This window comes from Nelumbo lutea, chromosome 8, assembly GCF_056320005.1.
Source record: "Nelumbo lutea isolate HS-2025 chromosome 8, American lotus-T2T, whole genome shotgun sequence".
NCBI lineage: Eukaryota > Viridiplantae > Streptophyta > Magnoliopsida > Proteales > Nelumbonaceae > Nelumbo > Nelumbo lutea.
Window position 1 is genome coordinate 19,873,874 of NC_142691.1, and position 26,277 is coordinate 19,900,150.

The following is a 26,277-nucleotide window of genomic DNA, read 5'->3' on the forward strand; positions in this document are numbered from 1 at the left end:
TCTTCAAGAAACTACTTTCTTTCATATTTTTTAATTCAACGGATTTCTATTGTCTTTTAATAAAACTTAAATTATTCACCAAAAAAAAAAAGAAAATTAGGCCCAAAACAACATAGCAAACAACTATATAAATTATTAATCAAAAAGAGAAGATTGGGATACTTAAACATGCATCTTTCTCTGTCTTCCTTTTTAATCTTTTACCTATCTTTTTCTTCATTGTGTGTGTCATGTACTTGCCATTTTGACTTTTGTCTTAATAGCAAGCCTATCATCCAATCACCCAATCCTCATTTGTTCTTTTATGAAAATATTTGTACAAAACTATGATGATTTTAATGAAATATTGGAAAAGGTTCTAATAGTATTCTAAAATTTTAAATCCTTATTTAGTAAAGGTTATGGCATGTGACAAGTATATTGGAAAACCAATTTGGGATTATGCCAAGCAGATCAACCATGAAAGCTATTTTTGTATTATAGATAGAAAAGTTTAGAGAGAAGAAAAGAGATCTTATGGTTTTCATTGATTTAGAGAAAGCATGTGATAGGGTCCTTGTAGAAGTAATCTAGTGGGTTATAGAAAAGAAAGGAATCCTAGCTAAGTATGTGAAGCTAATTAAGGATATGTATGAGGATGCAAAAACCGACATTTGAACACCTGTGGAAGAGGCATTAAATTTTGCAATTACAATGGGTTTTCTCCAAGGGTTAGCACTTTGTTAAGACACAAATAAAGGGAATAGAGGGACAAGTGTACAAGAAAAGGCCACGTCAACCTTTAAGTAATGTAACTGACAGCCAACCACTAGAACAAACTAAATAACAAACTGGACAAGTGGAGAGGCTGATATAACAGAATTGTAATGGAAGTGTTATAAATAAGGAAAGGAAGCCAGAAGAGGAGGTATTGATTTTGGGAATTCTCTCTCTCTCTCTCTCTCTCTCTCTCTCTCTCTCTCGTCAGGAGGCAGGCTTCCTCGAAAAGTCCCTGAGTTAGGCAGTTACCTAACACACTTATTCTTTAATTATTTGCACTAATCATGGATGAAGTCGCTTGGGCAATCCGGGTTTATTTGGAATGGGGGTGTTTTGAGGAATGAGTTTGGAGAGGTGGTACTGCTCTACTTGGGTCCTTTACGAGTTGGAGATTCTGTTAGAGAAGAGTTATTAGCTGATGTACAAGGGGCGCAATTTGCAAACCATTTGGGGGGTAGAGCAGTTAATCATTGAAGGGGACTCCAAGGTGGTGGTGGGCTGGCCGAAAAACTCCTAAGGATGCTATATGGTGTTACAAGAATGAAATTAGGAAATTTAATTGGCTGACAAGGAGGAATATGCTGATTTCTATACAATGGATGGGGAGATCAGCAAATGCTATGGCTGATGCATTAGCCAAACAAGGGGCAAATAGGGAAGAATTGTTTTGGGCTCAGCTGTGATTTATGTAATTTATTACTAGCTTACTTGTGAGCTATTGGGAGAGGCTGAAGCTCACACCTCTCCATGGGATGTTGTATGAATTTACAATTCTAAAACAGTTTTTGAATTAATAAAACTTCTATTATTTATCAATAAAAAATCATGGATGAATTGACTAAACATAAGAGGAGGTCTTGTGTTGCTTGATGTTTATCGATGACATAGTATTAAATGATGAAACTTAGTATTTTCAACCTATCGTTGACCTGGCTGGTTGAACTGTCACTCGGCCATGATTCCGGGTCCAGTTCTTATAAAACTCGGAAATTCCTCAAAAACCGTTTGACCTGGGTAGTTGAACCGTTGACCTATTCAACCTGGTCATTAGGTCACAGGTTGCACACTAAATATGTATACAAACTTCTAAAGGCCATAACTTTGCGCTCATATGTCTGATTGGGGTGATCTTTTTTTTCTTATTTTGGGTAATTTTCCATGTTATTTTCCCCAAACCTCCCAAATTGCAACTTTTAGAATTTTTTTTACAAATAAAAGCTAAAATTGATTTAAAAATATAATTTAATATAAAAAATGCATATAAGGTCTTGGGGGATAATCAAGTGGAGTTTCTAGAATGAAGATTTGAGGATGAAATTAAGGAGGCAATTTTTTCAATAGATAGGTCAAAAGCTCCGAGGCTTGATGGTTTTATAATAGCCTTTTACCAAGATTCCTAGGACGTAATCAAAGCTGATTTGGTTAGAGTCTTTAGTGAGTTTCATAGAAGAGGAGTCATTAGTTCAGGTATGAACTCACTTTGGTCCCAAAGAAGAGTGATGCTAACCATCTAGGGGATTTTAGACCTATTAGCCTAGTCACCAATATCTACAATTGTCTTTGAGAATTAAGAAGGTGATTCCCTTACTTATTTCACAATTTCAAGGGGCTTTTATTCAAGATGGGCAATTAGTTGATCAAATTCTAATTGCTAATGGATGCGTGGAGGCCCAAAAGAGGTTAAGAAAGAAGGGGGTTGCAATCAAGCTAGATTTGGAGAAAGACTATGATTTAGTGGAATGGGAGTTTTTAATTGATATCATGAGAAGGTGTGGCTTTGGGGACTTGTGGTGCAAATGGGTCAAAGGTTGCTTACAAACTAGTTACTCCTTAGTTATTGTTAATGGTTTAGTATTTGATTTCTTTGAAGGGTTTCGTGGCCTTAGACAAAGAGATCTACTCTCTCCCTTTCTCTTTACTTTGGTAGCTAAAGTGCCAAGTAAAAGGAGATGACTTGAGGACTCAGTGTTTTAAAAGCACAAGGCTCAAGGGCCAATTTGTGCCTGAGGCGCAAGGCGATGCACACTTCTTTTTAAAGCAAGGTGCAAAAATACAAAAAAAATGCTAAAAAGTAAAAAATATTAAACATAATATTAATAAAAAATATATTATTAATTGCCTTTTAAGAAGATACTTTATTAAAATGAATGAATGAACAACATTGGCAAATAGGGGCTTGCCTTGAGGGGTATGGTTGGGGATCCATCCCTGGCCCAACCGCTAGGTTTAAAAAATGCAAAATAGCATAAAATTCTCAAAAGGCACACGCCTAGGCTAAGTCACAAGGCGCATCAGGCAAACGCCTAGGCACAGAAGGTGTGCGCCTTTTGAAAGTGTTGCACCTAGGACTTGGGTGAGGCGCCTAGCTTCCTCCCCTAAAATGTGCCTCGTCTATGCACCTAAACACACCTTTTAAATCACTGTAAGGGCTATGCAAAAATCTTTAGGTTGTGAGAGGGGAGAGTGGCCCTTGAAATCCACCCTTGCCAACCTTCCAGTGTACATGTTAGTTTTTAGGATGCCCCAAGAGGTAGTGAGGAAAACTGAAAAAATCATGAGAGATTGTGTATTTCATTGTACACATGTTGGGTACCTCATTGTGTTATTAGTTCATTGTCCTTTTTCATATGTACTATTCTCAACCAGTTTTTAATTTTTGTTTTCCTTTTCTTTTTTGTGGAAGGCTTAATCTTGAAGGACATCGACCTTGGATGAGACGATATGCAAATAGCTTGAAAAAGCTTATAAGAATTGGAAAAGGTGAACATCATAATTATCTTAGTTTGTTTTATATTTGGGTGATGACTTGTTACCCATCAGATTGTAACCTCTTTTTGTTTTAATGAAAGTTTTTCTTATAAAAAAAAAGGCTCTAGAGTGAGCCTTGGACATGGTTGCTTTTAGTTTTACATATGATTCTTTGGTGACAAAATATTCATATTGAGATTTTTGGTCTTATTTATCATTTTCTATGGTCTAGGTGTAGACACTCATTTAGAGTGAGACATTTACATGTTTTCCATATATACAAATGTTCTTGTGTTACAACATTTTTTTTTTGCCTTAAGAGATATTCTCTATGACTTCGTTTATTCCTGTATATGGACAATGAGTTTCTGAAAGGGTTTACACATTGTCTACATGCAATTGTGCATGATGTGGAATTGTCCATGTACCTAATGGATGCTTGTTGCACATATGTCTTCCTTCTGTATCTTGCCTCTGCATGCTTGTGTATCTGACATGAACTTTTTGTTTAATTGGTATCAAAGTTATATTAATACTTAACGAAACATACCATATGTACACAAAGTGCAGCCACCAGTGCCAATTGACTCAAGCCACCTAAATAGAAGAAAATAAGAAATAAACATCTTTTTTCACAAGAGAGTCTAGATCTTTGGCATCCAGCATGAACGCCTTTTTCAAATGGATTCAAAGATTTGCAAATTCCTTAGCCCACTCTCTGGCAAGAGGAGTTAACAGGGAGGAATGATTGGGGGGAAATACAATTCTACAACTGCTGTTTCAAGGATACGTTGGTGCTGACCAACAAGGTAGAGCCTGCAACTGCGATGCTGTACAGTAAAGTGGCTAGGGAGAACAATCAAAATTCAGGTAAAGAAGGACCTGTACCAAATCAATTATCTCAGCAGAATGTTCATAAGGAAGTAAGTAAGAACCACCTTAGGCAAAATTGGAACTTGCCCAAGAGGGATAAAGAGCAGGTCATGGGAAGGGATTGGTGTGTTGAAAAGAGGATGGAATGCTCTCAAGCAGGACTCAAACCAAGGGGATATGTGACCATCAATCCTCCAGATTAGAAAGACCACCCGAATGCAGCTCTTCTGTCCCAATTACTCCTGAAAGAAAAAATCCTTATAACCTTGTCCATTCGGTTTTAGTTACTGATGACTGCTCTGTGTTTGTAGTTCCAAATTCCCTCTCAACCCCAGAGCTGGAAGCCCATGATAAAGATAGTGGACAGACTTTAAGGAGTGGGAAGGAATACAAGGAAAGGATTCAGAGGAGGACTTGGAGAGGAATAAAAGAATTTGGGAGATCATTGTGAGCTTTTCAGAAGAATTTGAAAGGAAGTATTTAAAGGAGGAAGAAATAAATAAAATAAGTAAAAAGCTGATGAATTAACTGAGAGAGAGTTTGAGGGTGAAAAGGCAATGAATTTGGGGGACTTGGTGGCAGAATTTGTAGGAAAATTCCGGTGCAAACTGAAGGATTCAAATACCCTGAAAGTGTTCTTACGGAAGCAGGAGGAAATTAAGTGAAGTAGAGAGATTAAAGAGAGACATGGAGGGGGATAAAACTTTTGGAAGGAGAGGGGAACAAAGAGAGGGGAATAAGTAGATTGTCTTAAGTAGGAGGGTCTAGGAGGTAAGATTGAAATGAATTAATAATCTGGAATATCAGGGGTATAGGGAGTGTGAGGAAAAGAGAGAAAATAAGAGAGGTTATTAAGAAGCTGAATCCGAACATGGTGTTACTTCAGGAGTCTAAATGGGCAGATTATGATAGTCATGAATATGGTGATGGGCTAGGTAGTGCTTGACTGCTTGTACCTTTTGCAATGCATATATTTTAATTTTTTCCAAACATTGATAAAATTGATGATAAGTTCCCAATAAAAAAAATAGAGCATAAATAATTCTTTCATCTTAGCTGTGAAGCTGTGAGGCATATTTACCTCATCTTGTGTAACTTTTTGAGTTTAGAATAATGACATCTAGTTTCTTCTGTTTATTTTAACTTTTGGTATTATAGGCCCAGAAATGCTTCTGCGTCAATCATCAAGGCTTGGTAATTTCTTGTCAGATGGATTTTTTGAAGGCAATGTGGGGGATGCAATTGAAGCACATGAATGGAAATGCGTCCGCACTGTTAATGGTATTCTTTCTTTCTCTGAGGCTTTTGTATTTATACATTGTTGTACGTCTAATCTATATAACTGGCTGTTTAACTTCTTTTGTGTAGTTGGTTTCCCTTTACTTATTTTAAAGGAGAACAGAGATTTCTGTGAAAAAAAATTATAAATGAATTGTCCACAATATTAATATTTTTAATGAACAAAATCCTGACAACATTTCAGATCCTAATTAGCTGCCTCTTCCTATTGAAGATCTTACCATTTGTTTGTTTTCAATCATAAAATAGACCATGAATGGAACTGCACTTATATGTTTGCATGAGATACTCCTGAAATTGCTGGTCATGCTGCAAATCCTTCACTACCATTCACTGGATTCAACTGTGGCTCCCTGAATCAGAAAAATGAAGAAACTTTGACCATCCAACACCAAATGAGAAGTGATGCAGAGGTTATTGACCGCCTCATCCTTTTTTTTCTTTCATTTTACAGAATACAACGGTTCAGTATGTATGTATGCATATATGCATATATATTAAGGGAAATTTACTAGAAGCACCAAGAAGGAAAAAGTACAACAATACCAACCCTCTCTAAGGAAGAAATCTAGGAAATTGCTGACCAATCTGTTTCTTATATACCAAACTTTCCCAAGAAACATATTCAGTGTATATTCTACTATTACTTATGAGTTATGACAGATCTATTTGCAGGAAACATGGTATCCAAGGTTCAAAGTATTGCAGGGTATGCATATCGGTGTGTATCATATGATATCTGGTTTCAGGGTCACTGGTACATTGAATATTGAACTTTGGTTAACATGTTTAAATGACAGTAGTCATGCCAATGTACAAGCTTTTGAAGTGACAGATTAAAAAATGTAAAAGAAAAAATAATAGTATTCTAATGATTACACAGTAAGTATCGAGTGTGTCGATACTTTAAACCTTGATGGTATCAGAGCATAAACTTCTATAGATCAAATTATTTTCTCTATTCTTCTCTTATGCACTAACCATTCTCTAGTGAAAGATATTTTCTTTTAACAATGATTCCTTTTTGGTTTAATTTCAGATATGTAATTGGTTTGTCAACTTGACAACCATTATGTTTGAGATGTACTGCATTTTTTCAGTTTAATGAAATTTTCTTTTGATTCTTCAAAAAAATATTTTCATCTATTTTTAAATGGTTGTTGGACCAAGATCTCTTTGTTTTGAGTTGCTGGACACTCTGAAGGTTAAAGAAGTCCTTGTATGGACTCAAACGATCACCAAGGCCTTGGTTCAACAAGTTTCATCTAGCTATGCAACAAATAGGCCACAAACAGTGTCAAATTGATCATGCATTATCTGTGAGAAGAGAAGGAAAGATTACAACCCTGATAGTGTATGTTGATGACTTGGTAATCATGGTTGATTGAAAAGCTGAAATTTAGAATCCAAAGGAGTTCCTAGCCATTCAATTTGAGGTGAAGGATCTAGGTCCCTTGCAGTATTTCCTTGTAATTGAAATGGCTCGCTCACAAAAGGGGATCTTCGTTTCACAAAGGAAATACATCCTAGATCTATTACAAGATTTAGGAAAGCTAGGGGTGAAGCCAACTTACTCTCCCATTGATTTAAATCACAAACTGGGTGATTGTTGTGGTGAAACTATCAAAGATGTAAGGCAGTTCCAGAGATTTGTGGGAAGGCTCTTGTACCTGTCCATGACCTAACCAGACATTGCTTATGCCATGGGTGTTCTTAGTCAGTTCATGCATGCCCCCTGAGACCACATACTTAAAGGTAACTAAGAGAATCCTTAGGTACCTAAAGTAGTTTTTGGGGGCTGGTTTACTATTCTAGAATCATGGGCATTTGAAGGTTGAGGTATATACAGATGCTGACTAGGCCGGATTAGTTGATGATAGAAAGTCCACTAGTGGGTATTGTACCTTTGTGGGAGGGAACCTAGTCACATGGAGAAGCAAGAAACAAAATGTAGTAGCTAGGTCCAGTGCTAAAGCTGAGTATAGAGCAATGTCCCATAGAGTGACTGAGGTTATGTGGATAAAAAATCTATTGAGTGAGTTGGTTTTCTATTTGATAGTCCCATGTCCTTGTATTGTGATAATAAGGCTTCTGTTAATATTGCAGCCAATCCAGTTCTTCATGATAAAACTAAACATATTGAGGTGGACAAACACTTTATCAGGGAGAAACTTGTTAATGGGGAAGTGTGTGCTCCATATGTTAGTTCCAAGGAGCAATTTGTGGACACTTTTACAAAGGGCCTACATCACTTGCGGCACAGTGACTTATGTGACAAGTTGGGCATGATTGACATCTATGTCCCAACTTGGGGGAGAGTGTTAAAACTGTCATAAATCTGTACTTTAGTGCCATAGGGGCATATCTATAATTTACTCTTTATGTTTTATTAGTTTGGGTTGCACTAATATAAATACTAAAGCTGATGCCACCAACCTATCCTTTTGACTCCAAATCTTCTGCCTTCTCTTCTCTTTTCTCTCCTCTAACATTCTAACATTCTAACATCTTTTTACCAAGAAAACAATTAGCACTTAGTTTATGATTGGGGTCAATGGGAGTTTCAATTGGTTTGCATCCATCTTTCCAGCCTCATGAAGGATGTCAAGGACATACTTTCTCTATGAAATGAAAATTCCATCCTTTGGCCTTGCCACTTCAATTCCAAGAAAGTATTTGAGACTCCTGAAATCTTTGATCTCAAATTCAGAAGCAAGAAATGACTTTAGTTTCACTATTCTAGAGTTATCATTTCCAGTGACAACAATATCGTCAACATACACTATCAACAAAGTCACTAGGCCATTAGCCCTTCGTATGAAAAGAGTATGATTTGCCTGTGATTGAGTGGACCCAATTTTAAGAATAACCTTTTTGAATCTATTAAACCAAGCTCTAGGAGACTACTTGAGCCTATAAAGGGATTTCTTTAGACTATAAACCACCCTCTCTTACTATTAGGGAAACTTACTCTTGGGGAAGATCCATGTAGACCCCCTCTTGAAGATTTGATTGAGGAAGGCATTCTTCACATCCATCTGGTATAGAGGCCATGAACAATGGGTAACAAGAGATATAATCACTTGGATAGAGTTCAGTTTGGTCATAGATGCAAAGGTCTCTTGATAATCAATCCCATATGTTTGGGTGTACACTTTTTCCACCAACCTAGCTTTGTATCTTTCAATTAAGCCATCAGCCAAGTTCTTAACTGTATACCATTGTTTTAAAACGTGGAGACGTGACGCAAGGCGTTCCACTACCTAGAGGCATGAGGCGTAGTTCAGAATGCAAGAGGCATAAGCCTCCCGAACACAAGGAGGCATAAGCCTCCTTAAGAGGAGGGGGGTTAGGAGGAGGATGAAGAGGAAGGGGGGATCTCATTTTTTCTTTATTTTAATAAAAATCTTTTATATTAAGAAGAATAAAGATGCATAACATTAGTTGAAGGGGGGGGGGTCTTGTCGAAGCGGAGGCAAGCGAGCTTTCTTGAGGCGTACGCCTTATCTTTTCTTATCTTTCCTTTTCTCTTTTTTACTTCTCTTTCTTTTTCTTTCCCTTCCCTTTCTTTTCCTTTCCTTTTTCTTTTTCTTTTTTGTCTTTTTATATCAAATGTGCATGAGGCGTACGCCTCTGGCACGCCTTAAGAAAAAAGCATGAGGCGTACGCCTCTTGCACTTGAGGCGTATGCCTCAGAGGTGTCAGCACCTCTGGCATACGCCTCAAGGCGTTTTGGGAGTGCCTCGCCTGGAACGCCTCCCACACCTTTTAAAACACTACTGTATACACCCACTTGCAACCCAATGGGACCTTAGCCTCAAGAAGTGGAACAATCTCTTAGGTTTGATTCTTTATGAAGGCCTCCATCTCTTGGTATGCATACTTCCACTAAGAGAACAACATTGCATCTGTAACATTATGAAGAATAAAAATGGAGGAAACGCCAGAAATATAGGCATAGTAGGAAGGTGAAAAGCATCATAAGAAACATAGTTAGTGATGGGATATGCAATGCATTTCCTTTTTCCTTTTTGAATTGCAATGGGAAGGTCAAGGTCAAATTGTGAGATATGGGGCTTAAAAAAGTAGGAATAGGAAGCTTAAAGTCAACATGAGTCTCAAGTTCAAAGTTGCTTTTAGAATTACCTAGAGCTGGGTGGCTAGATTGTATGGACATTCAACCTTAGGAGTAACCTTCCTTCTGAGCCTTATGAATCACTATTGCTAGGATTACTACTAAGGAATAGGGAAAGGATGAGTAGGAATACTGTCATTGCAAGTAGGAAGGGAGGAAAATGAACCAAGAATATCCACAAAAACAAGAACAAGGAGACAAAATGGAGTTCAATCTTCACAAACACTCTCCCCTTGAAGAGAAGAATGGGGTGGCTGAAAAAAGGAGAAGACTCAAGAAATGTAACATCCTTAGACAGTTGGATAGAGTGGGGGTCAAATCACTTGTACCCCTTTTGGACTAGAGAGTAACCTAGAAAAACATACTTGATAGACTTAGGATCAAGTTTGAAGCGAGAAGGATTCAAATCATGAACAAAGTAACTACAACCAAAGACTCTGAGAGGAAGACAAAATGGGATCATTAGAAAGGAGAAGCTGATCAGGAGATTGAAGGTGAAGAGTTCGTGAAAGAAATGTTTTAATGATGTACACTGCTGCTTCAACTGCATTTCCCTAGAAAGTCTAGTTCCGATTGTCCTCCCCGTGCTTAGGTCCTAAAATAGACAATGCAAATGGAAAAGTGTCACTTAACAATTATGGGATTTGTTTAGAGTCTTCTCCCCCTAGCGCATATTGCAGGTTAGCTTTCGGAGTTGGTAGACTCGAGCTATATTTCTTTCTTGGAGTATGTGTCCATAACACAACCCCAAATATCCTTGGTGGTGGAGAGAAACATGTAGTTGTGGGCAATATGTGGCTGCATTGAATAGACCAGCCATGACATAACCAATGAATTATCTCGCACTTGGAAAATTTAGGGCCATCAAATTTCAGCTTCACCTCCATGCCTATAATGAATCCCAACTTACCCCTTCCTCCAATGGTAAGCTTGGCAGATTGAGACCACTATTCACTTTTCACCAATTAATATAATCAATAAAAGTTCTCTTTCTGACCATAGAAAAAAAATGGTTTTTCCAAGTGGAAGAGCAAGCATTTACTTGGAAATGGAATGAAGCTTGATGTATTGGATAGCTTATCTTATTAAGCATATGCCGAGCAAGGTGTTACAATATTGGACCAACATTAGTTATTGTTCCCTCTATGTATGGTAAGTTGGATTCTAAGTCTATTCCTTGTGTCTCCCTTGAGTATTCTCCTCAAAATATAAGTATTATGCAAAATACACTATTTAAATGGACACAACTATGTAACTGAAAGAAAACATACTACTATGTACAAGTTACATAATGCCTTTTAAATACAACTACATAGCTGTCACCTAGGTAAGTTGGACACTAAGTCCATTATCTTGTGCTTCATCTTGACACCTTAAAGGGTTATACATTCTTCTACTTTTCTATCTAGTTGATCTCATAAGAAATGTGCGTAGCATCTTAAGAAAAGTTTCAAAAACTTCTAAAATGCTATGAGGAATAATTTTTATTCTCTAGCTAAACGTTTAACTCTGTGCAAGTAATGTATGTGATGAAACCACTTGTACTCTGCATGCTCCAATGAGTATGTAATGGAAGGATTTCTCTTTGAATCCATTTGCATGTCATTTTGTTTCTTTTTTATTTTTCAGTAGGGTGGATTTATCATTGCCCTTTGTAAATGCTTCCATTTTGTGCTTTCAGGTATTAGAATATTTGAGGATATAGATAGTTTCAAGGTATCTACTCTCACTCAAATTTTATTCATAATGCCTATATTATGTGATATATGTTTTCCAATATTATGTAGATTCCCAAATAAATTGTTCATAGTTGTCTTAATGGATGCATTAATACATAATTCAGGAGAAAGAATCTTGTTTTTGTTTTTTCCTAACATGATTAGTTGGATCTTTTCTTATATTTTGGATCTTTTGAGATCTATACTAGGCACTTTTCTTGCTCCTTTGATGTGAGAATTGAAGCACTTATTGTCTTTTCCACTTGAAAGATATTTAGAAAACTAAAATTTCAACCAAAATTAATAAGCTAAAACCAAAAGTTGAAGAGGATTCTACTAAACTTGATTTGAGCATCAAATGATATATTCACCACCAATCGGTGGAAATGTCGATTTCCCAAATATAGGAAACACATCAGAAATATCATATGGAATATTGTAAAAATTATCGACATGGTGGAAATATTGTACAATACGAAAAGTATAGAATGATATTTTATGAAATGATAAAAAAACCATTGACATACCTTTTTTAATTATTATCTTGTTCCAAATCAGTAAACAAAGCTAAGAAGCTAAGGTTATAGGCAAAAGAATGTGTTCTGCTACACCATTTTGCTATGGAGTATGGGAACATGAGCTTTGATGAATTGCCCCTTTTTACAAGGAAGAGTCATAGATGCTTTTCAAAATACTCGCATTGCCAGACCTTTTTATCTTGATGTTCTTCTCAAATTGTGTTTCCACCATTTTAAAGAAGTGTTTAACAATGGAAGGAACTTCATCTCTACTCTTTATCAGGTATAGCCAAGTATATCTAAAGTAATCATCAATGAATAGTATAAAATATTTATAGCCACCTATACAGGGATAGTATAGACCCCAAAAAGTAGTGTATATCATGCTGAAAGCAACGTTACTCTTTCTATTACTTGCAAGATATGTATTTCTACATTGTTTTGAGAGATGACAGATTTAAAATTGCATACTTAAAATGGACACAAACTTACACAAGTTTGGTAACAAAAACTTAATGAACTTGCATATCTTGAAAAGAATCAAATTTTCCTTTCAACATTACTCGGTCTAGCATAGTAATCCTTGCTTAGAGACTTGATAAAAAAGGTAAACTCCATCAGCTTTATGTCCAGTTCCAATCGTCCTCCAAATTTTTGTCCTAAAAAGCATAATGAGAAGGAAAAAAGGTCACTAAAAAACTAATATATTTGGTAAGAGAACTAACAAATGAAAGGTTTTTGTATAACTGGGGAACACAAAGAACAAAGCTCAGGGAAAGATAATGAATAAGCTTGACTTCATCCAAGCTAGAAATTGGAGTCTGAGATCCACCATCTACAGTGATTTTTACTTCCCCTAGGGCCAATTTATAAGTGAATTGGAAAGGCATAGCAGTCATGAAGGGGACCCAAACTTCTCAAGCTGAATTAGTAGGATCTTGAGCTTCTCCCTCACATCAAAGGGATCATGTGTAGGTACATGCACACTAGGAGGAAGGCAATTAACTGCAGTAGTAGCAAGATGAGCATTTCCCTTCTTTGTTGTTTTAAATTTTTAAGGCTTTAAATGTGGATTTAGTTTCCAACACTTTGTCCTTGGTGGGTTTTGGCTTCTTGTAGTATTCACATACCGCTTCATGAGGCTTTTCATTAACACCATGTTTATTTACACACTGCTTGCGTTTGGAGGACATGTAAGCTGAATGGTCCATCACTGAAGTCTGCATCATGGAAACTCTTCTACTCCCCTCTCCTTGTACCAAGGTGTATGCAGTAGCATGAGAAGCAATATTTGCACTCGAGATATGATGTTGGGTAAAATCATACTCAGCATTCAACCTTGCTAAGAAATCAAACACTCGGTTTTTCTCAATATACTTTCGGTACTGTTCACCATCCTTAGGATTCATCTACTCTAAGGCCTCTAGATGGTCCATTTCTCCCACGGAGACTTCAAGGAAGAGAAGTACATGGATACAATCCTCTCTCCTTGATGCATATTACAGGTTTCTCTCTAGAGTTGGTAGACTTGAGCTGTATTTTTTTGCCTAGAAGTACATAGCTATAACATGATCCAAAATATCCTTGGCAGTGGAGAGGAATATATAATTCTGCGCAATATGAGGCTGCATCAAACACACCGACCATGACATGACCAAAGAATTATCCTGTTCCCATTTGGAAAAATTTGGGTCATCAGGTTTTGGGCCTTTTGGCATCCCCTCCTTACTAGTAATGAATCCCAGCTTAACCCTACCTCCTATAGTAAGCTTGGTTGGTTGAGACCACTATAGGAAGTTGGTTCCATCAAGTTTCAGTGAGTTATCATACCACTAGAGACATGAGCATTTCTCAGGAGCACTCCAAAAACAGTCTATTTCACAATTTCATTTGACTTGGATAGGTTTCTCGACAGCTCTACAACACTCCAACAACCAACTGACACACACTAGATCCACTAAGATAGGGAAACACTTGGTTGGGGTCCAATAGGAGGCCAAAAACTGAACTGATGATAATATATGAGGAGAACAGAATCTCCCAAAAAATACCTAGGGTTCAGAAAATGTGGAACCACTTCCCATACATCTAGAGGAGTCAAACGACCCAAGAACAACAATTTTCAAGCAAGTACCAACCTCAAATGGAGAGGAGAAAAATCCAAACATCGAACCAGTATTTTTCTATAAATTCTAAGTGTGGAATCCAGGAAAAATCATAGGAGCATTAAATGAAGATGAGAACCATACCAAAAAAATCCCTAAAATCAAGGAGCACCAAACTGAACCAGTTTCAAGAGTTGTTGTTGGTACCTATATGACTGCTGATGTCATCTGGTGGCGATATGATGCTACCAGGTTTTCCTGAGTTCGAGAGTTGACAAAGAAGGCTCTTCCAATATTCCTTCCCGCTCTGATACCAATTTGTAAGAGTGTGGGAGGAAGAGAAGAAGAGAAGAGGAAGAAGAAGAGAGAAGAAGAATAGAGGAGGAAGAAGAGAGTTACGGGAGAAGAGGGTGTGTTACTGTTCACACCCAAAAAGTGCATCTTATATCAAAGAAAAATTTACATTTATACCCCTATATGGGCACCCAAATACAAATAAGAATGGAAGACAACAATGCCCCTCCCAAATACATATTCTCAATATCTTGTACTCCACATAGTGCTGGTAGCGTTCACTGGGGAATATGTCAATTCCAGTAAAATTTCATGTTGCTACCCATGGAAGTGGAAATTGAAATTTGTCATGGAAACTATCTCTTGTACTCCACATGTTGCTGGTATGTTTATGGGGAATGTCGATTTTGGTAAAATTTTGTGCCGTTACCCATGGAAATGGAAATATGTCGTGGAAATATTAGGGAAATTAGGGACATTTTAAATCATGCCAATATTAGATGTGAATGGCAGAAAAAAAGGTTATTGACACTATCTTTTGGATCTTGCTGACTGCTATTAAGGTCAATGTCTAATTTGCATTATTGTCCTCTATCCTATAATCTTCAACATTTTCTTTAAAATCTTTTAACTCTATGTAGAGTGAGAAAGGTGTCCTCTTAAAGTCTGTTGGAGTTGTTGATGCAAATTTGGATACTGTCTTTGATGTGGTTTTGAGCCTTGACCGACATAAGAGATATGAGTAAGTCAAATGAATATCCTTTTTTTTCTCTTTTTCAATAGGTCAGGCTATTTATCTCTCTAAGAATGGTCTTTGCAGGTGGGATATGTTGACAGGTGACCTAGAGCTTGTAGATTCTGTCAATGGGCACTATGATGTTGTCTATGCAACATATGACCCAAAACATCTAACCCGGTGAGTTGTTACTAGTGACTAGCTCCTCTCTTCTTTTGAAAATAAGATGCACTAGTGCAGTGATCATTGAATCTAATTACAGTCCTTTTAATAAAAATTATTAGAGAACTTTCTAGCATTTTCATTGTTGCTTTATTTATTCCTTGCATATCTTGCTATTTCCAGGTGGCAATCCAAAAGGGATTTTGTTTACTCTAGGCAATGGTTTCGTGGACAAGATGGGTCATATAGTAAGAGTCCTTATTAATACCATGTCTTTTCTCAAAATATTATATTAATATTAAAAAGTATACAAGATTAGGGGTGTTCATTATATAGTTCAAACCGCAAAACCGAATCGAACCAAACTGAATTTGCAGTTTGGTTCGGTTTATACCTATAAATGGTTTGGTTCGGTTTGAGAATTTTCTAAATTGCAGTTTACGGTTTTGGTTTGGTTTATTGAATTTTATAAATCAAACCAAACCATAAACTGAAATTATATATATAATATAGATATATGATATATAAACATTATATATAATATATCTAAAATTCTAAATGAAATGCTAAAATTATAAATATATAATGAACTCTTTATTTTATTATAAAATAATAAATGAAAGTTTTAAGTTTTAAGTTTTAGGGGAGCTATTTGGGTTGGGTTAAGCCCAAAAGAATCATAGAATGGTCCAAAGTCCCCAAACCGTATTAGAAACTGCACCAAACCATAATAAAACAGTTTGGTTTGGTTTGGTTTCAATACCAAAACGGTTTGGCTCGATTTAGAAATTTCTCAAACCGTAATTTACCGGTTTGGTCTGAGATCTTCTCCAAACCACACTGAACCAGACCGTAAACACCCCTATACAAGATGCACATAAAAGGGGAAGATAAGGACAAGGAGAAAACAAAATATCAAACTCCAAAAGCTAGGTTTCCCCAAAAGAGGCCTTGTAGTGTCAAGAGAATAAAATACAACTCCAAAGACAAAATACCACCTAAAACACAGAAACAACCTGAAAGGGACCCGCCAAACAGTACCTGCACTTAAACAAAACAGCCAGAAGGACCACCAACCTGACCAATACCAACATGAGACCATTTCTTGATCAAATTTGTCAGGATGGCTGACTGTAAGTTGGCCATTTCTTGATCAAATTTGTCCAAATGGGTAATCATGATCTTATTGCATAGAAAGCCAAATGTTGTGTATATGACACCAAAATCAAGCCATATCCATATGGACAAGTTTTAACCACTTAAATTTGAGCCACAAGTAATTATTGAGACAACTTTATCTCTAATATCCAGTTGAAGTCCAAAATAATGTTTTAAAATACAAAGGTGTGAGGGAGCCACTAGGATCTACTAATGTACAAGTATAAGCCTTGAAGTGTAGGCTTCAGTCTCACAATATCTTAGTATTAGCCTTGAGAATTGATGTAAAACTCTACATCTCTTCTTCTTTTTCTTCTTTTTCTTCTTTTTCTTCTTCCTTCTCTTAACATACTTAACTGTTCACTAAAACTCGAGTATGCAGCTTGAGAATGAAGGATATGTGATAGGATGTTGAGAAAGGGAATAGTGGACTGAGTCACAGTCTTGAATTTGAGTCTTTGGCAACTCACCTTAGTACTCTAATTCTAGATTGGAGTTGAGGGGTGCAAATTGGGCTGGGTTAGGTTGGGTTTTGGCCAATCCTAACCTAACCAAAAGTTCTAAACCCCCAACCCTAACCTTAACCCAACCCAACCTTACTCCCACCTCATAAAGTCGATCAAATTCAGATCTAGACTCAATTTTAATACATTTGTTTGTTTGATGTTTTTATTGGTTCTTTTTAGTACTGAAGTTGGAAAAATAAATGCTTCAAATGATTAGAGTCTATTATGAGTTATGACTTATGATAAATCTTCAATTGAAAATTTGAAATCTTGAAATCAACAATAATGAAACATAAAATTATGGAAAGAAAACCACTAATGACTGCTAATATTAGCCACAAGAACATATCATATAACTGTGTGTGTCTATGTGCGTACACAATAGTCAGGTTTGGATTGGGCCAGGTTGTCCAAAGGATCAACCTTAACCCTACCAAAGTTAATTCTGGTTCATACATTTCAACCCTAACCCTAACATGATCACCAACCCAACCCAACCCAATTGGGGGAGAGCAGTAAAAGTGGGGCTGTTTTGAGTTTCTTTCCTCAGGGGGAGAGTAGTGAGAGTGGAAGTGGGGCTGTTTTGAGCAGTGGGAGTGGAAGTGGGGCTGTTCCTTTACCTATTCCACTGGGTAATGAAGGTTGTAGTGGTGAGGGTGGTCAGAGGGAGCCGGAGTTGAGAGTCTATCACAGGCGATGCAGGCAGGTTGATCCTAGTCTTCGGTAGTCCCGGCCAGATCCAGTTCCTTCTGCGGCTCCAGATCCAGAGCCTACTGAGATACCTCTCGCTGTTACCACTTCCCCTCCTGTGGATGACCTTGATCTCCCTACTGCCATTCGCAAAGGGAAACGACATTGCACCACTTCTACAGCTCACAACATCTCACAGTTCCTATCCTATGATCGTCTATCACTATCTTACCGGTCCTATCTCACTTCCATTGTCGATGTCCCTATTCCAAGAGCAGTGCAAGAAGCCTTATCAGTTCCAGAATGGAAAGATGCAATGCAAGTCGAAATGGATGCCCTGTTGAAGAATAATACCTGGACACTGGTTGACCCACCAAAAGGAAAGAAACCGGTGGGATGCAGATGGGTATTCACTGTGAAGCATAATGCTGATGGCTTTATTGAAAGATACAAAGCCCGTCTGGTTGCAAAGGGATTCACTCAGACTTATGGTATAGACTACTTGGAGACCTTTGCCCCAGTAGCCAAGATGACCACCATTCAAGTTTTGTTATCCCTTGCAGCAAATCATTCTTGGCCCCTGTTTCAGATGGATGTTAAAAATGCCTTTCTGAATGGAGACTTACAAGAAGAGGTTTACATGCAGTTGCCTCCTGGATTCTATGATACAGAGACAGGTAAGAAGGTTTGCCGACTGAACAAGGCATTGTATGGTTTGAAGCAGTCACCTAGAGCCTGGTTTGATAGGTTCAGATTAGCCTTGGAAGGTTTGGTTATGTACAGGCCCAGTCAGATCATACACTATTCATCAAAAGGATGGAGTCCTCTCTGACACTACTAGCAGTATATGTAGATGATATTGTGGTGACAGGAAATGACAATCATGAGATTGAGTCTCTCAAGCAGCTCCTTCATCAAGAGTTTGAGGTAAAAGATCTTGGTGCACTACGGTATTTTTTGGGTATTGAGGTTGCTAGATCCAAGCAGGGGATTTTTATCTCTCAAAGAAAATATGTTCTAGATCTGTTGGCGGAAACTGGAAAGCTGGGTGTTAAGCCGGCCGATACGCCCATCGAACAAAATCACAAGATTAGTGCAGAGGGTGGGGACCCTCTTGAGGACAAAGTTATGTTCCAGCGGTTGGTTGGAAAGCTTCTATATCTCTGTCTCACTCGGCCGGATATCAGCTATGCAATTAGTGCTGTCAGCCAGTACATGCACTCCCCTAGAACTTCTCATCTTCTTGCGGCAGAACGAATATTAGCATACTTGAAGAGATGCCCGGGTAGAGGTATATTACTCAAGAACAATAATCATATGAGGGTGGAAGTCTATACAGATGCCAATTGGGCTGGAAGTGTTGATGACAGAAGGTCTACCTCTGGATGTTGTGCCCTTGTGGGAGGTAACCTTGTCTCTTGGAGGAGTAAGAAGCAGAATGTTGTTTCCCGCTCCAATGCTGAAGCGGAATACAGGTCAATGGCTAATGGAGTGGCTGAAATCTTATGGCTGAGGTCACTACTTGAAGAGTTGGGTATTGACTATGAAAAGCGGAATACAGGTCAATCACATCCAATATGCAGCTCGCGGATATCCTCACCAAGGCTGTACCGAGAAAGAAGTTAGAGACAGACCTATCCAAGTTGGGCATGATAGATATCTACTCCCAACTTGAGGGGGAGTGTAGAAAACACTGATGTGGGCCCCACTGTAGTGGTCCCCACTGTGTTCGTAGGACAACAGTATTTGTTTCAGTTATAGCAGTGTCAGTTTGAGTCAGTTTGCTAATTCAGCTATTATTTATTTCAGTTTTATTTACTTTCTTTATTATGTAAGTACCAAGGGCAGATGTGTCCTTTCATCATGTACTAAACATAAACCTATAAATATTAAGAGAGTGGCGGCGGCAGATCAGTCAAGAATCTGTCCCTCCTTTCAGCAACTTGTGTTCTCTTGCTTCTCTTCTATTCTCTCCCTTTTTCTCTCATCTTCTTTTCTGTTTTACAAACCTAAAACCTTTTAGGATTCAAGACTGATTACAGTCTTGATCTTCTACTCTTACTACTACAAATCATGTCCTTTATGAGTTTTCCCAAAGCTCTTCTAGCCCTTCAACTCGTAAGAAATCACTTCTTCTTATGGGTTCTGTGATAGTCTTCTCTGCACATAACCAAACCATCTTAGTCTATTTTCTATCATTTTTTCACCTATAAGTGTTACTCCTGGGTTCCATAGTTGTCAAGGCAATGCCTAGGCACTATAAATATGTTTATATTCTTTTTTTTATATTATAATAATAAAAACGAAATTATTATGTAAAATATTCATTTTTTGGGTTTATATACTGGTTTTTTATTATTTTCTTATTTGTTAGGGTTCAATCAACACACGAGTTGGTGTGCATGCTGTCTTGAATCCTTGAAGACTTCAAAACCTGAACTAATAAGCAAAGAAGAACATAAAATTTTGTCCAATAAACACATTTTTCTTATTTTTTTGTTTCTGTTTTTCTTCTCCTGGATATGCCAACTTTCTATGTTTTAATTTGTAGTTTGTACTTTTTGATAATTACTAGTGAAAGATGATTGCTGGTTACTATGTTTTAATATGTTGATTTTATCAAGATGTTGGTTTTACAAAGAATAGTTTTCCATGCTAAATGTCAACCATTACTCCTGACCTCTCTATCCAAGCCACACATATCTTTTCATGCTAGCAAAACTGTCTACCAAAGAATTAGCTGATCCAGAAATGACATACACCCTTTATTATACTAGTTGTTGAGCATATTTGTTACATGTAAACTAGTGTTTGAATTTTTTCAGTTAGCCCAAATAATTAAACAAAAATTAGAATCTAAATGTGCTAATATAATAGTGGAAAGAATGCAAAAGGAGAGCTAAAGTCTTAAAATGTACTTTTTACTTCTTATATGGTAAAAGGGTTCTGTTTATTCTACAGATTGGCAATATTTCATCCTAGTACATTGACTATTTGTACTATCAAACTAGTGGTTCTGATTAATAAATTATAAATGACATGTTCAAGTTTTTCCCCCTTTTGAGATTTAGTTAAACTGCATATGGCGTACAAGAAGAATTAGACCATAATCCATACCAAAACCTTTACACCTTGTATGCATTTTTTGCTGCAGCCATCTTACAAAGTCCAGCCATACACAATAAGCGGCCTCCAAGACCCGGCTATCGACGTGTCAGAATTAATCGTAAGATGTTCTCAAATTTAAGATCTTAATATTTTTCTGTGGTGTTGAGTACTTTCATCTTTCATATTTGGCATCATAAAAGGTTTTGTTAAAGTGGGCATATTCAAACTTTACAAATTTGATGATACCAAACATTATGCTATTAGCCTAGGAGATTAATATATGATAGGCAGTCTTACTATAAGATTTTCACAAAACAAACCATTTCGGGGATAAAAGGCAATTTGGCCACCATTGCAGAAGGTCCAAGTATTAATGCTTTCAAAGAACACTTCTATTAGAATAGTTAATGTTTAATGTAGTATTTTCCGCAGCAGCACAGGTATATTTTTAAATTTTATCTTCTGTCGCCCTATTTATATTAATAAGAACTAGTGCCACCAGATTGATTATTGCTCTCTAATCTCTCTCTTCTCTTCTCCTTGAAGACCCTAAGCTTGCATAGTGGGAATAGGATAACTCACTGGTAATGTCTTGGCTGGTCTGTTCAATAAAACCTCACATTGCTCATAACTACATGTTCCTCTTGACTACTAAAGATATTTCGAACAGGGTTGTTGCCACTTACTCACAAGTTAACAGTATTGCTAGAGTATATCATCTTAGGAGAGAACCTTGTAATATGCATCAGGGGGAGAGAACAGTGGCATGTATTTCTCCTCTCTACAATCTCGTTGGGAAGAAATGGGCCATTTGAAAACTTTTGAGTGGAATGATCCTATAGATGTCGAGCAGTATAGCAAGTACATTGAGGAGAACAGGGTCTTTGACTTTTTGGCTGGCTTAAATCCAGAGTTTGATTTCACTAGGCAGCATATTTTGAGTGTAGGCATTGTCTCTCTGGCTACTGCTTACTCTCTTGTGCAAGGGGAAGAAAGTAGAAGGGCAGCCATGGTGCAACCGTCTATGATTGAGCACTCTGTCTTAATGTCCTCTAAGCCTAGGCCAAGTGGCGGTAAGCATCCTACTACTAAGAAGTTTGATGATGTCATCTCTGAATATTGCAAGAAGTTGAGGCATACTAAGGAAAGATGTTGGTAACTCAATCCTCACCTTGAAACTGAACAAGTTTAAAACTGGAAAGAAAGGCAGTGCTCATTTGGCCATAGTTGGTAACGAGGGTCAGTCTTCTAATGTGAGCACTCAATCTCATGACTCCTCTGACTTGATGGATAAACTTCAGAGTCTTCTATTGCACTTGGAAAAGAGTGGGGCATCCTCCTCATTTGGTTCTAGTAATCCATCCAGTGCACATGCTAACACAGGTACTTCTCTTGCTTGTTCTGTCATACAACCAGTTCGTACAAGAGAAGAGAACAAAGTTCTAGGGTATAAAACCAAATCTATCGGCTCCACCCCAAGAGTCAACAATTATAGATATTTACAGAGAAGTCTAGGACTAAAGAAGAAAATAAATATTTACATAAAAGCTCTCATAGAAAATAAACAAGAAGGAAAATACAATACAACAGGGAATACAAAGTATGATACACCAATGAGACTCTTCACACTCCCCCTCAAACTGATGCAAAGGCATTACCATCAATTTGTTGACAAGGAATAAATGTCTAGATCTCGTCATGGCCTTGGTGAAGATATCATCAACCTGCACATTAGAGGCAACATGAGGGAGAGAGATAGAGCCAACAAGAAACAAGTCTCTAATAAAATGGAAATCCACCTCAATGTGCTTCATCCTTTAATGAAAAAGACAAGGTTAGAAGCAATCTTTATAGAACTAGTGTTGTCTGCATACAAAGGGATAGGAGTAGAGGAGTGACCAAGTTCCCCAAATAGAGATTGAAACCAAACAATTTCACTGCATACAGATGACATTGCCTTGTACTCTGCTTCCGTAGATGACTTGGAGATAGTTTATTGCTTCTTACATTTTCATGAGATAAGAGAATCACCCATGAAGACATACCACCCGGTAGTGAAACGACATGTGCTAGGGCAGCCTGCCCAATCTGCATCAACATAGGCCCTCAATTGAATAGGGGAGGATGAAGAGAAGAATAGTCCTTGTGATAAAGTGCCCCGAACATAGCAAATATCCGAAAAGAAATAGAAAGTGCAGATAACTTGGCTACTCCCGAAAAGAAAGAGATATGCTCAAGGAAATTGTGTCTAGTGTGAGTCATAGCCTTGGTAAAGAGATCGACCAACTAAAGATTGGATGACACATGAGGAAGAGATCAACCAACAAATGAGTCTTTCATGCCTTCATGAAAGACTGGATTTGAGGCAATCTTGATTGCACTCATGTTGTTAGCAAATAAAGGAATGGGAGTTGAGTGATCAATGGTCAAATCATGAAGACGGGCTTTAAGCCAGACAAGCTCACTACAAATAGAGGACATGGCACAATATTCGGCTTCAATAGATGATTTGGAGATTGTCTGTTGCTTCTTACACTTCCAAGAGATGAGGGAATCACCTAAGAAAACACACCATCCAGTGGTTGATCGTTTGGTGTCAAGGCAACCGGCCCAATCAGCGTCAGCATAAGTAGTCAACTTATGAGACGAGGAAGATGAGAAGAAGTCCATGAGACAAGGCTCCTCTAACATATCTAACAATCCAAAGGACAATAGGGAAATGAGGTTGCCGAGTTGATACAAACTGGATGACTACTTGCACAACATAGGATATGTTTGGCCGAGTCATGGTGAGGTAAATAAGGCTTCCAACAAGCTAACGATATAATGTAGCATTAGGAAGGAGTTGTCCATCATCCTTATTGAACCTTAGGTTGAGTTCCAATGGGGTATCAACTTGCTTCAAGTCAGAGAGATTGACCATCTTAATCAAGTCACTAGCATACTTGTGCTGATTAAAAAAAATATCCTCGATCACTTTGGGCGATCTCAAGACCAAGCAAGTAGATTACCAGACCAAGATCCTTCATTTTGAAGGATTGGTTGAGAAGTTTCTTCAATTGAGTGATCCCTTCCAAGTTATCGCCAAAAATAAATATATCATCAACATCAAGGATTAAAGTACTGGTATCGAGTATCGCATCAGACAACTTGGATACGAATACAGATACTGATACGCTTTGGAAACGCATGGATACGAACGAAAAATATGGATACACTAGGGAAATACATAAAATTTTCATAATACATAATAATATTAAATTTAAGGTCAAATAACCATAAATAAGCATAAATACATAGAAAATGTATATTTTAATGGTGTATATGAAAAAATATATTACAATTAATATAATATGATGCATATATCATTCAATTTTATTGATAATGTATCAATCAAGAGTCCAAAATGCAAAGCATATTTTCCTATTCTATTTCAATTATTATATCAATTATTTTCGATTTTACTATTTTTACTTTTTTTACATTAACAAAGAGGTCAACCAAATATTAAATTCTCTATGTAAATTAAAATATCTATTAATAATTTATAAAATGTACATTCTCAACTTAAAATATACCAAATCTATTAAAATGTCTAAGATACATACCATATGCAAATTCATAATTTTTAACTTTTAAAATGATTATTCCATTATTATATTTTTATTACTATAATTTTCTAATTAAAAATCTTGCTTTTTTGATATAAATGTAGATTAGTAGATTTGATAGATTCAATTTAAGATTATATTCTTGAACAAGAATGTTTTTATTTTCTAAATAATAAATATGGTTTTGTGTAATATATATCGTGTGCAAATTTATAAATTTTAAGTACTAAAATAATTATTCTCTTATTAATATTATACTTTTATAATTTTTTTGAGATTCAAATAATATTTTGATATAAATGTGGATTTGATATATTATTTATTTCTACTATTTATAAAATACTGATTTTAGGTATTACTTTTTAAATTTTTAGTTGGAGTTAACCGTAATATGTATTATTTATTTGAATCACAATTAAGTAATAAAGAAATAAAATCTGTATTCATTTGAAGCGCATGCGCATTCACATCTCGCGGGTAGCATATCGTTATATATCGGTCCGTATCAATATATATTAGCCGATACAGTGCGATAAGGATTGATACACACCAGTATCGGCCTAATACACACGACTGGCAGGATACATCTCTAGTCATAGCGTATCCCATGCCAGACACTAATGATACCGATACGATACACTCCGTATCAGATGTATCGTATCGATATTTCAATCCTTGGTCAACATACACTAACAGAAGAGTCACTCCCTAGGGACGTTTGAGAATAAAAAGGGAATAACATGAGGAGCTCTGCTGAAATACTGCTTGAATAATAACCCCTCTGAATTTCTCAAACCAAGCTTGTGGGGCTTGTTTGAGCCCAGACAAAGACTTCTTAAGTCTATAGACTAAAGTAGGATCATCACAGTAGCCTAGAGGATGTTTCATATATACCAACTCACGGAGACGCCCATGAAGAAAGACATTCTTTACATCCATTTGATGAAGAGTCCATTGCTTAATAGAAATGATGGCAAGAATAAGCTGAACATTAGTCATCTTAGCCACCAGTGCAAATGTCTCTTCATAGTCAATGCCATGTTCCTGTTTGTACCCTTGATCATCCAAGCGATCTTTATATCTATCCAAACTGTCATCAGAATTCAGCATGACTGAGTACACCCAATGACTACCAATAGTGGAGGCATCTGCTGGAGCAGAAACAAGCTCCCAAGTACCATTTTCCAATAGGGCTTGAATTTCCAAGTCAATTGCAGCTTTCCAATACCCAATGTCTCTTCATAGTCAATGCCATGTTCCTGTTTGTACCCTTGAGCAACCAAGCGAGCTTTATATCTATCCAAACTGCCATCAGAATTCAGCTTGAGTACAGCCAATGACTACCAATAGTGGAGGCATCTCCTGGAGCAGAAACAAGCTCTCAAGTACCATTTTCCAATAGGGCCTGAATTTCCAAGTCCATTGTAGTTTTCCAATACCCAATTGCTGCATCTTGTTGGTAAGACTTTGGGATATTTATGGAAGACAAAGTAGCAAAGAGGGACCTATGGATAGTAGAAAATCCATAGCGGTCAAGAGGACAGGAAATTCTGGAAGAATGTCATAAAGGAGTGGGAGTAGTAGGTGAAGGATCACTTGCATGAAATAGATGTGGGTGGAACAAGGTCTAAGGATGATAGAGGAGCAGGCATTGGAGTCGATGAAGGAGGTGGAAGCATAGGCATTGGTGTAGCTGGATACATCCTGAGATAGAGTTGAAGAGGCAAGACTGGAGACTCAAAATCACTTGTAGGAGTAAAGTTATGCAAAACAAAAAAAGATGGTGTAGGTAATTTAACATGTTCAAAGAAGAACAGATTCTCAAGAAAGATAACATTTTGAGATATATGAAGACGA

General features: G+C 37.1%; 1 protein-coding gene across 9 annotated transcripts in view; it reads left to right on the forward strand.

Moving 5' to 3' along the window:
• LOC148843200 (protein ENHANCED DISEASE RESISTANCE 2-like) overlaps positions 1-26,277 on the forward strand; it is a 137,694-nt gene that overhangs the window by 38,411 nt on the left and 73,006 nt on the right. For 8 of the 9 annotated variants that reach the window (XR_016103730.1, XM_088959601.1, XM_088959603.1 and 5 more), the window contains 7 exons: positions 3,443-3,519; positions 5,539-5,661; positions 11,496-11,530; positions 15,091-15,191; positions 15,270-15,365; positions 15,531-15,595; positions 20,856-20,927. Coding sequence is in view for 8 of the 9 variants with exons in the window: in XM_088959601.1 (XP_088815727.1) it covers positions 3,443-3,519; positions 5,539-5,661; positions 11,496-11,530; positions 15,091-15,191; positions 15,270-15,365; positions 15,531-15,595; positions 20,856-20,927 (569 nt within the window). In the remaining variant the exon portion in view is untranslated. The remainder of the gene's footprint in view (positions 1-3,442; positions 3,520-5,538; positions 5,662-11,495; positions 11,531-15,090; positions 15,192-15,269; positions 15,366-15,530; positions 15,596-20,855; positions 20,928-26,277) is intronic. The other variant, XM_088959605.1, reaches the window with a different exon arrangement.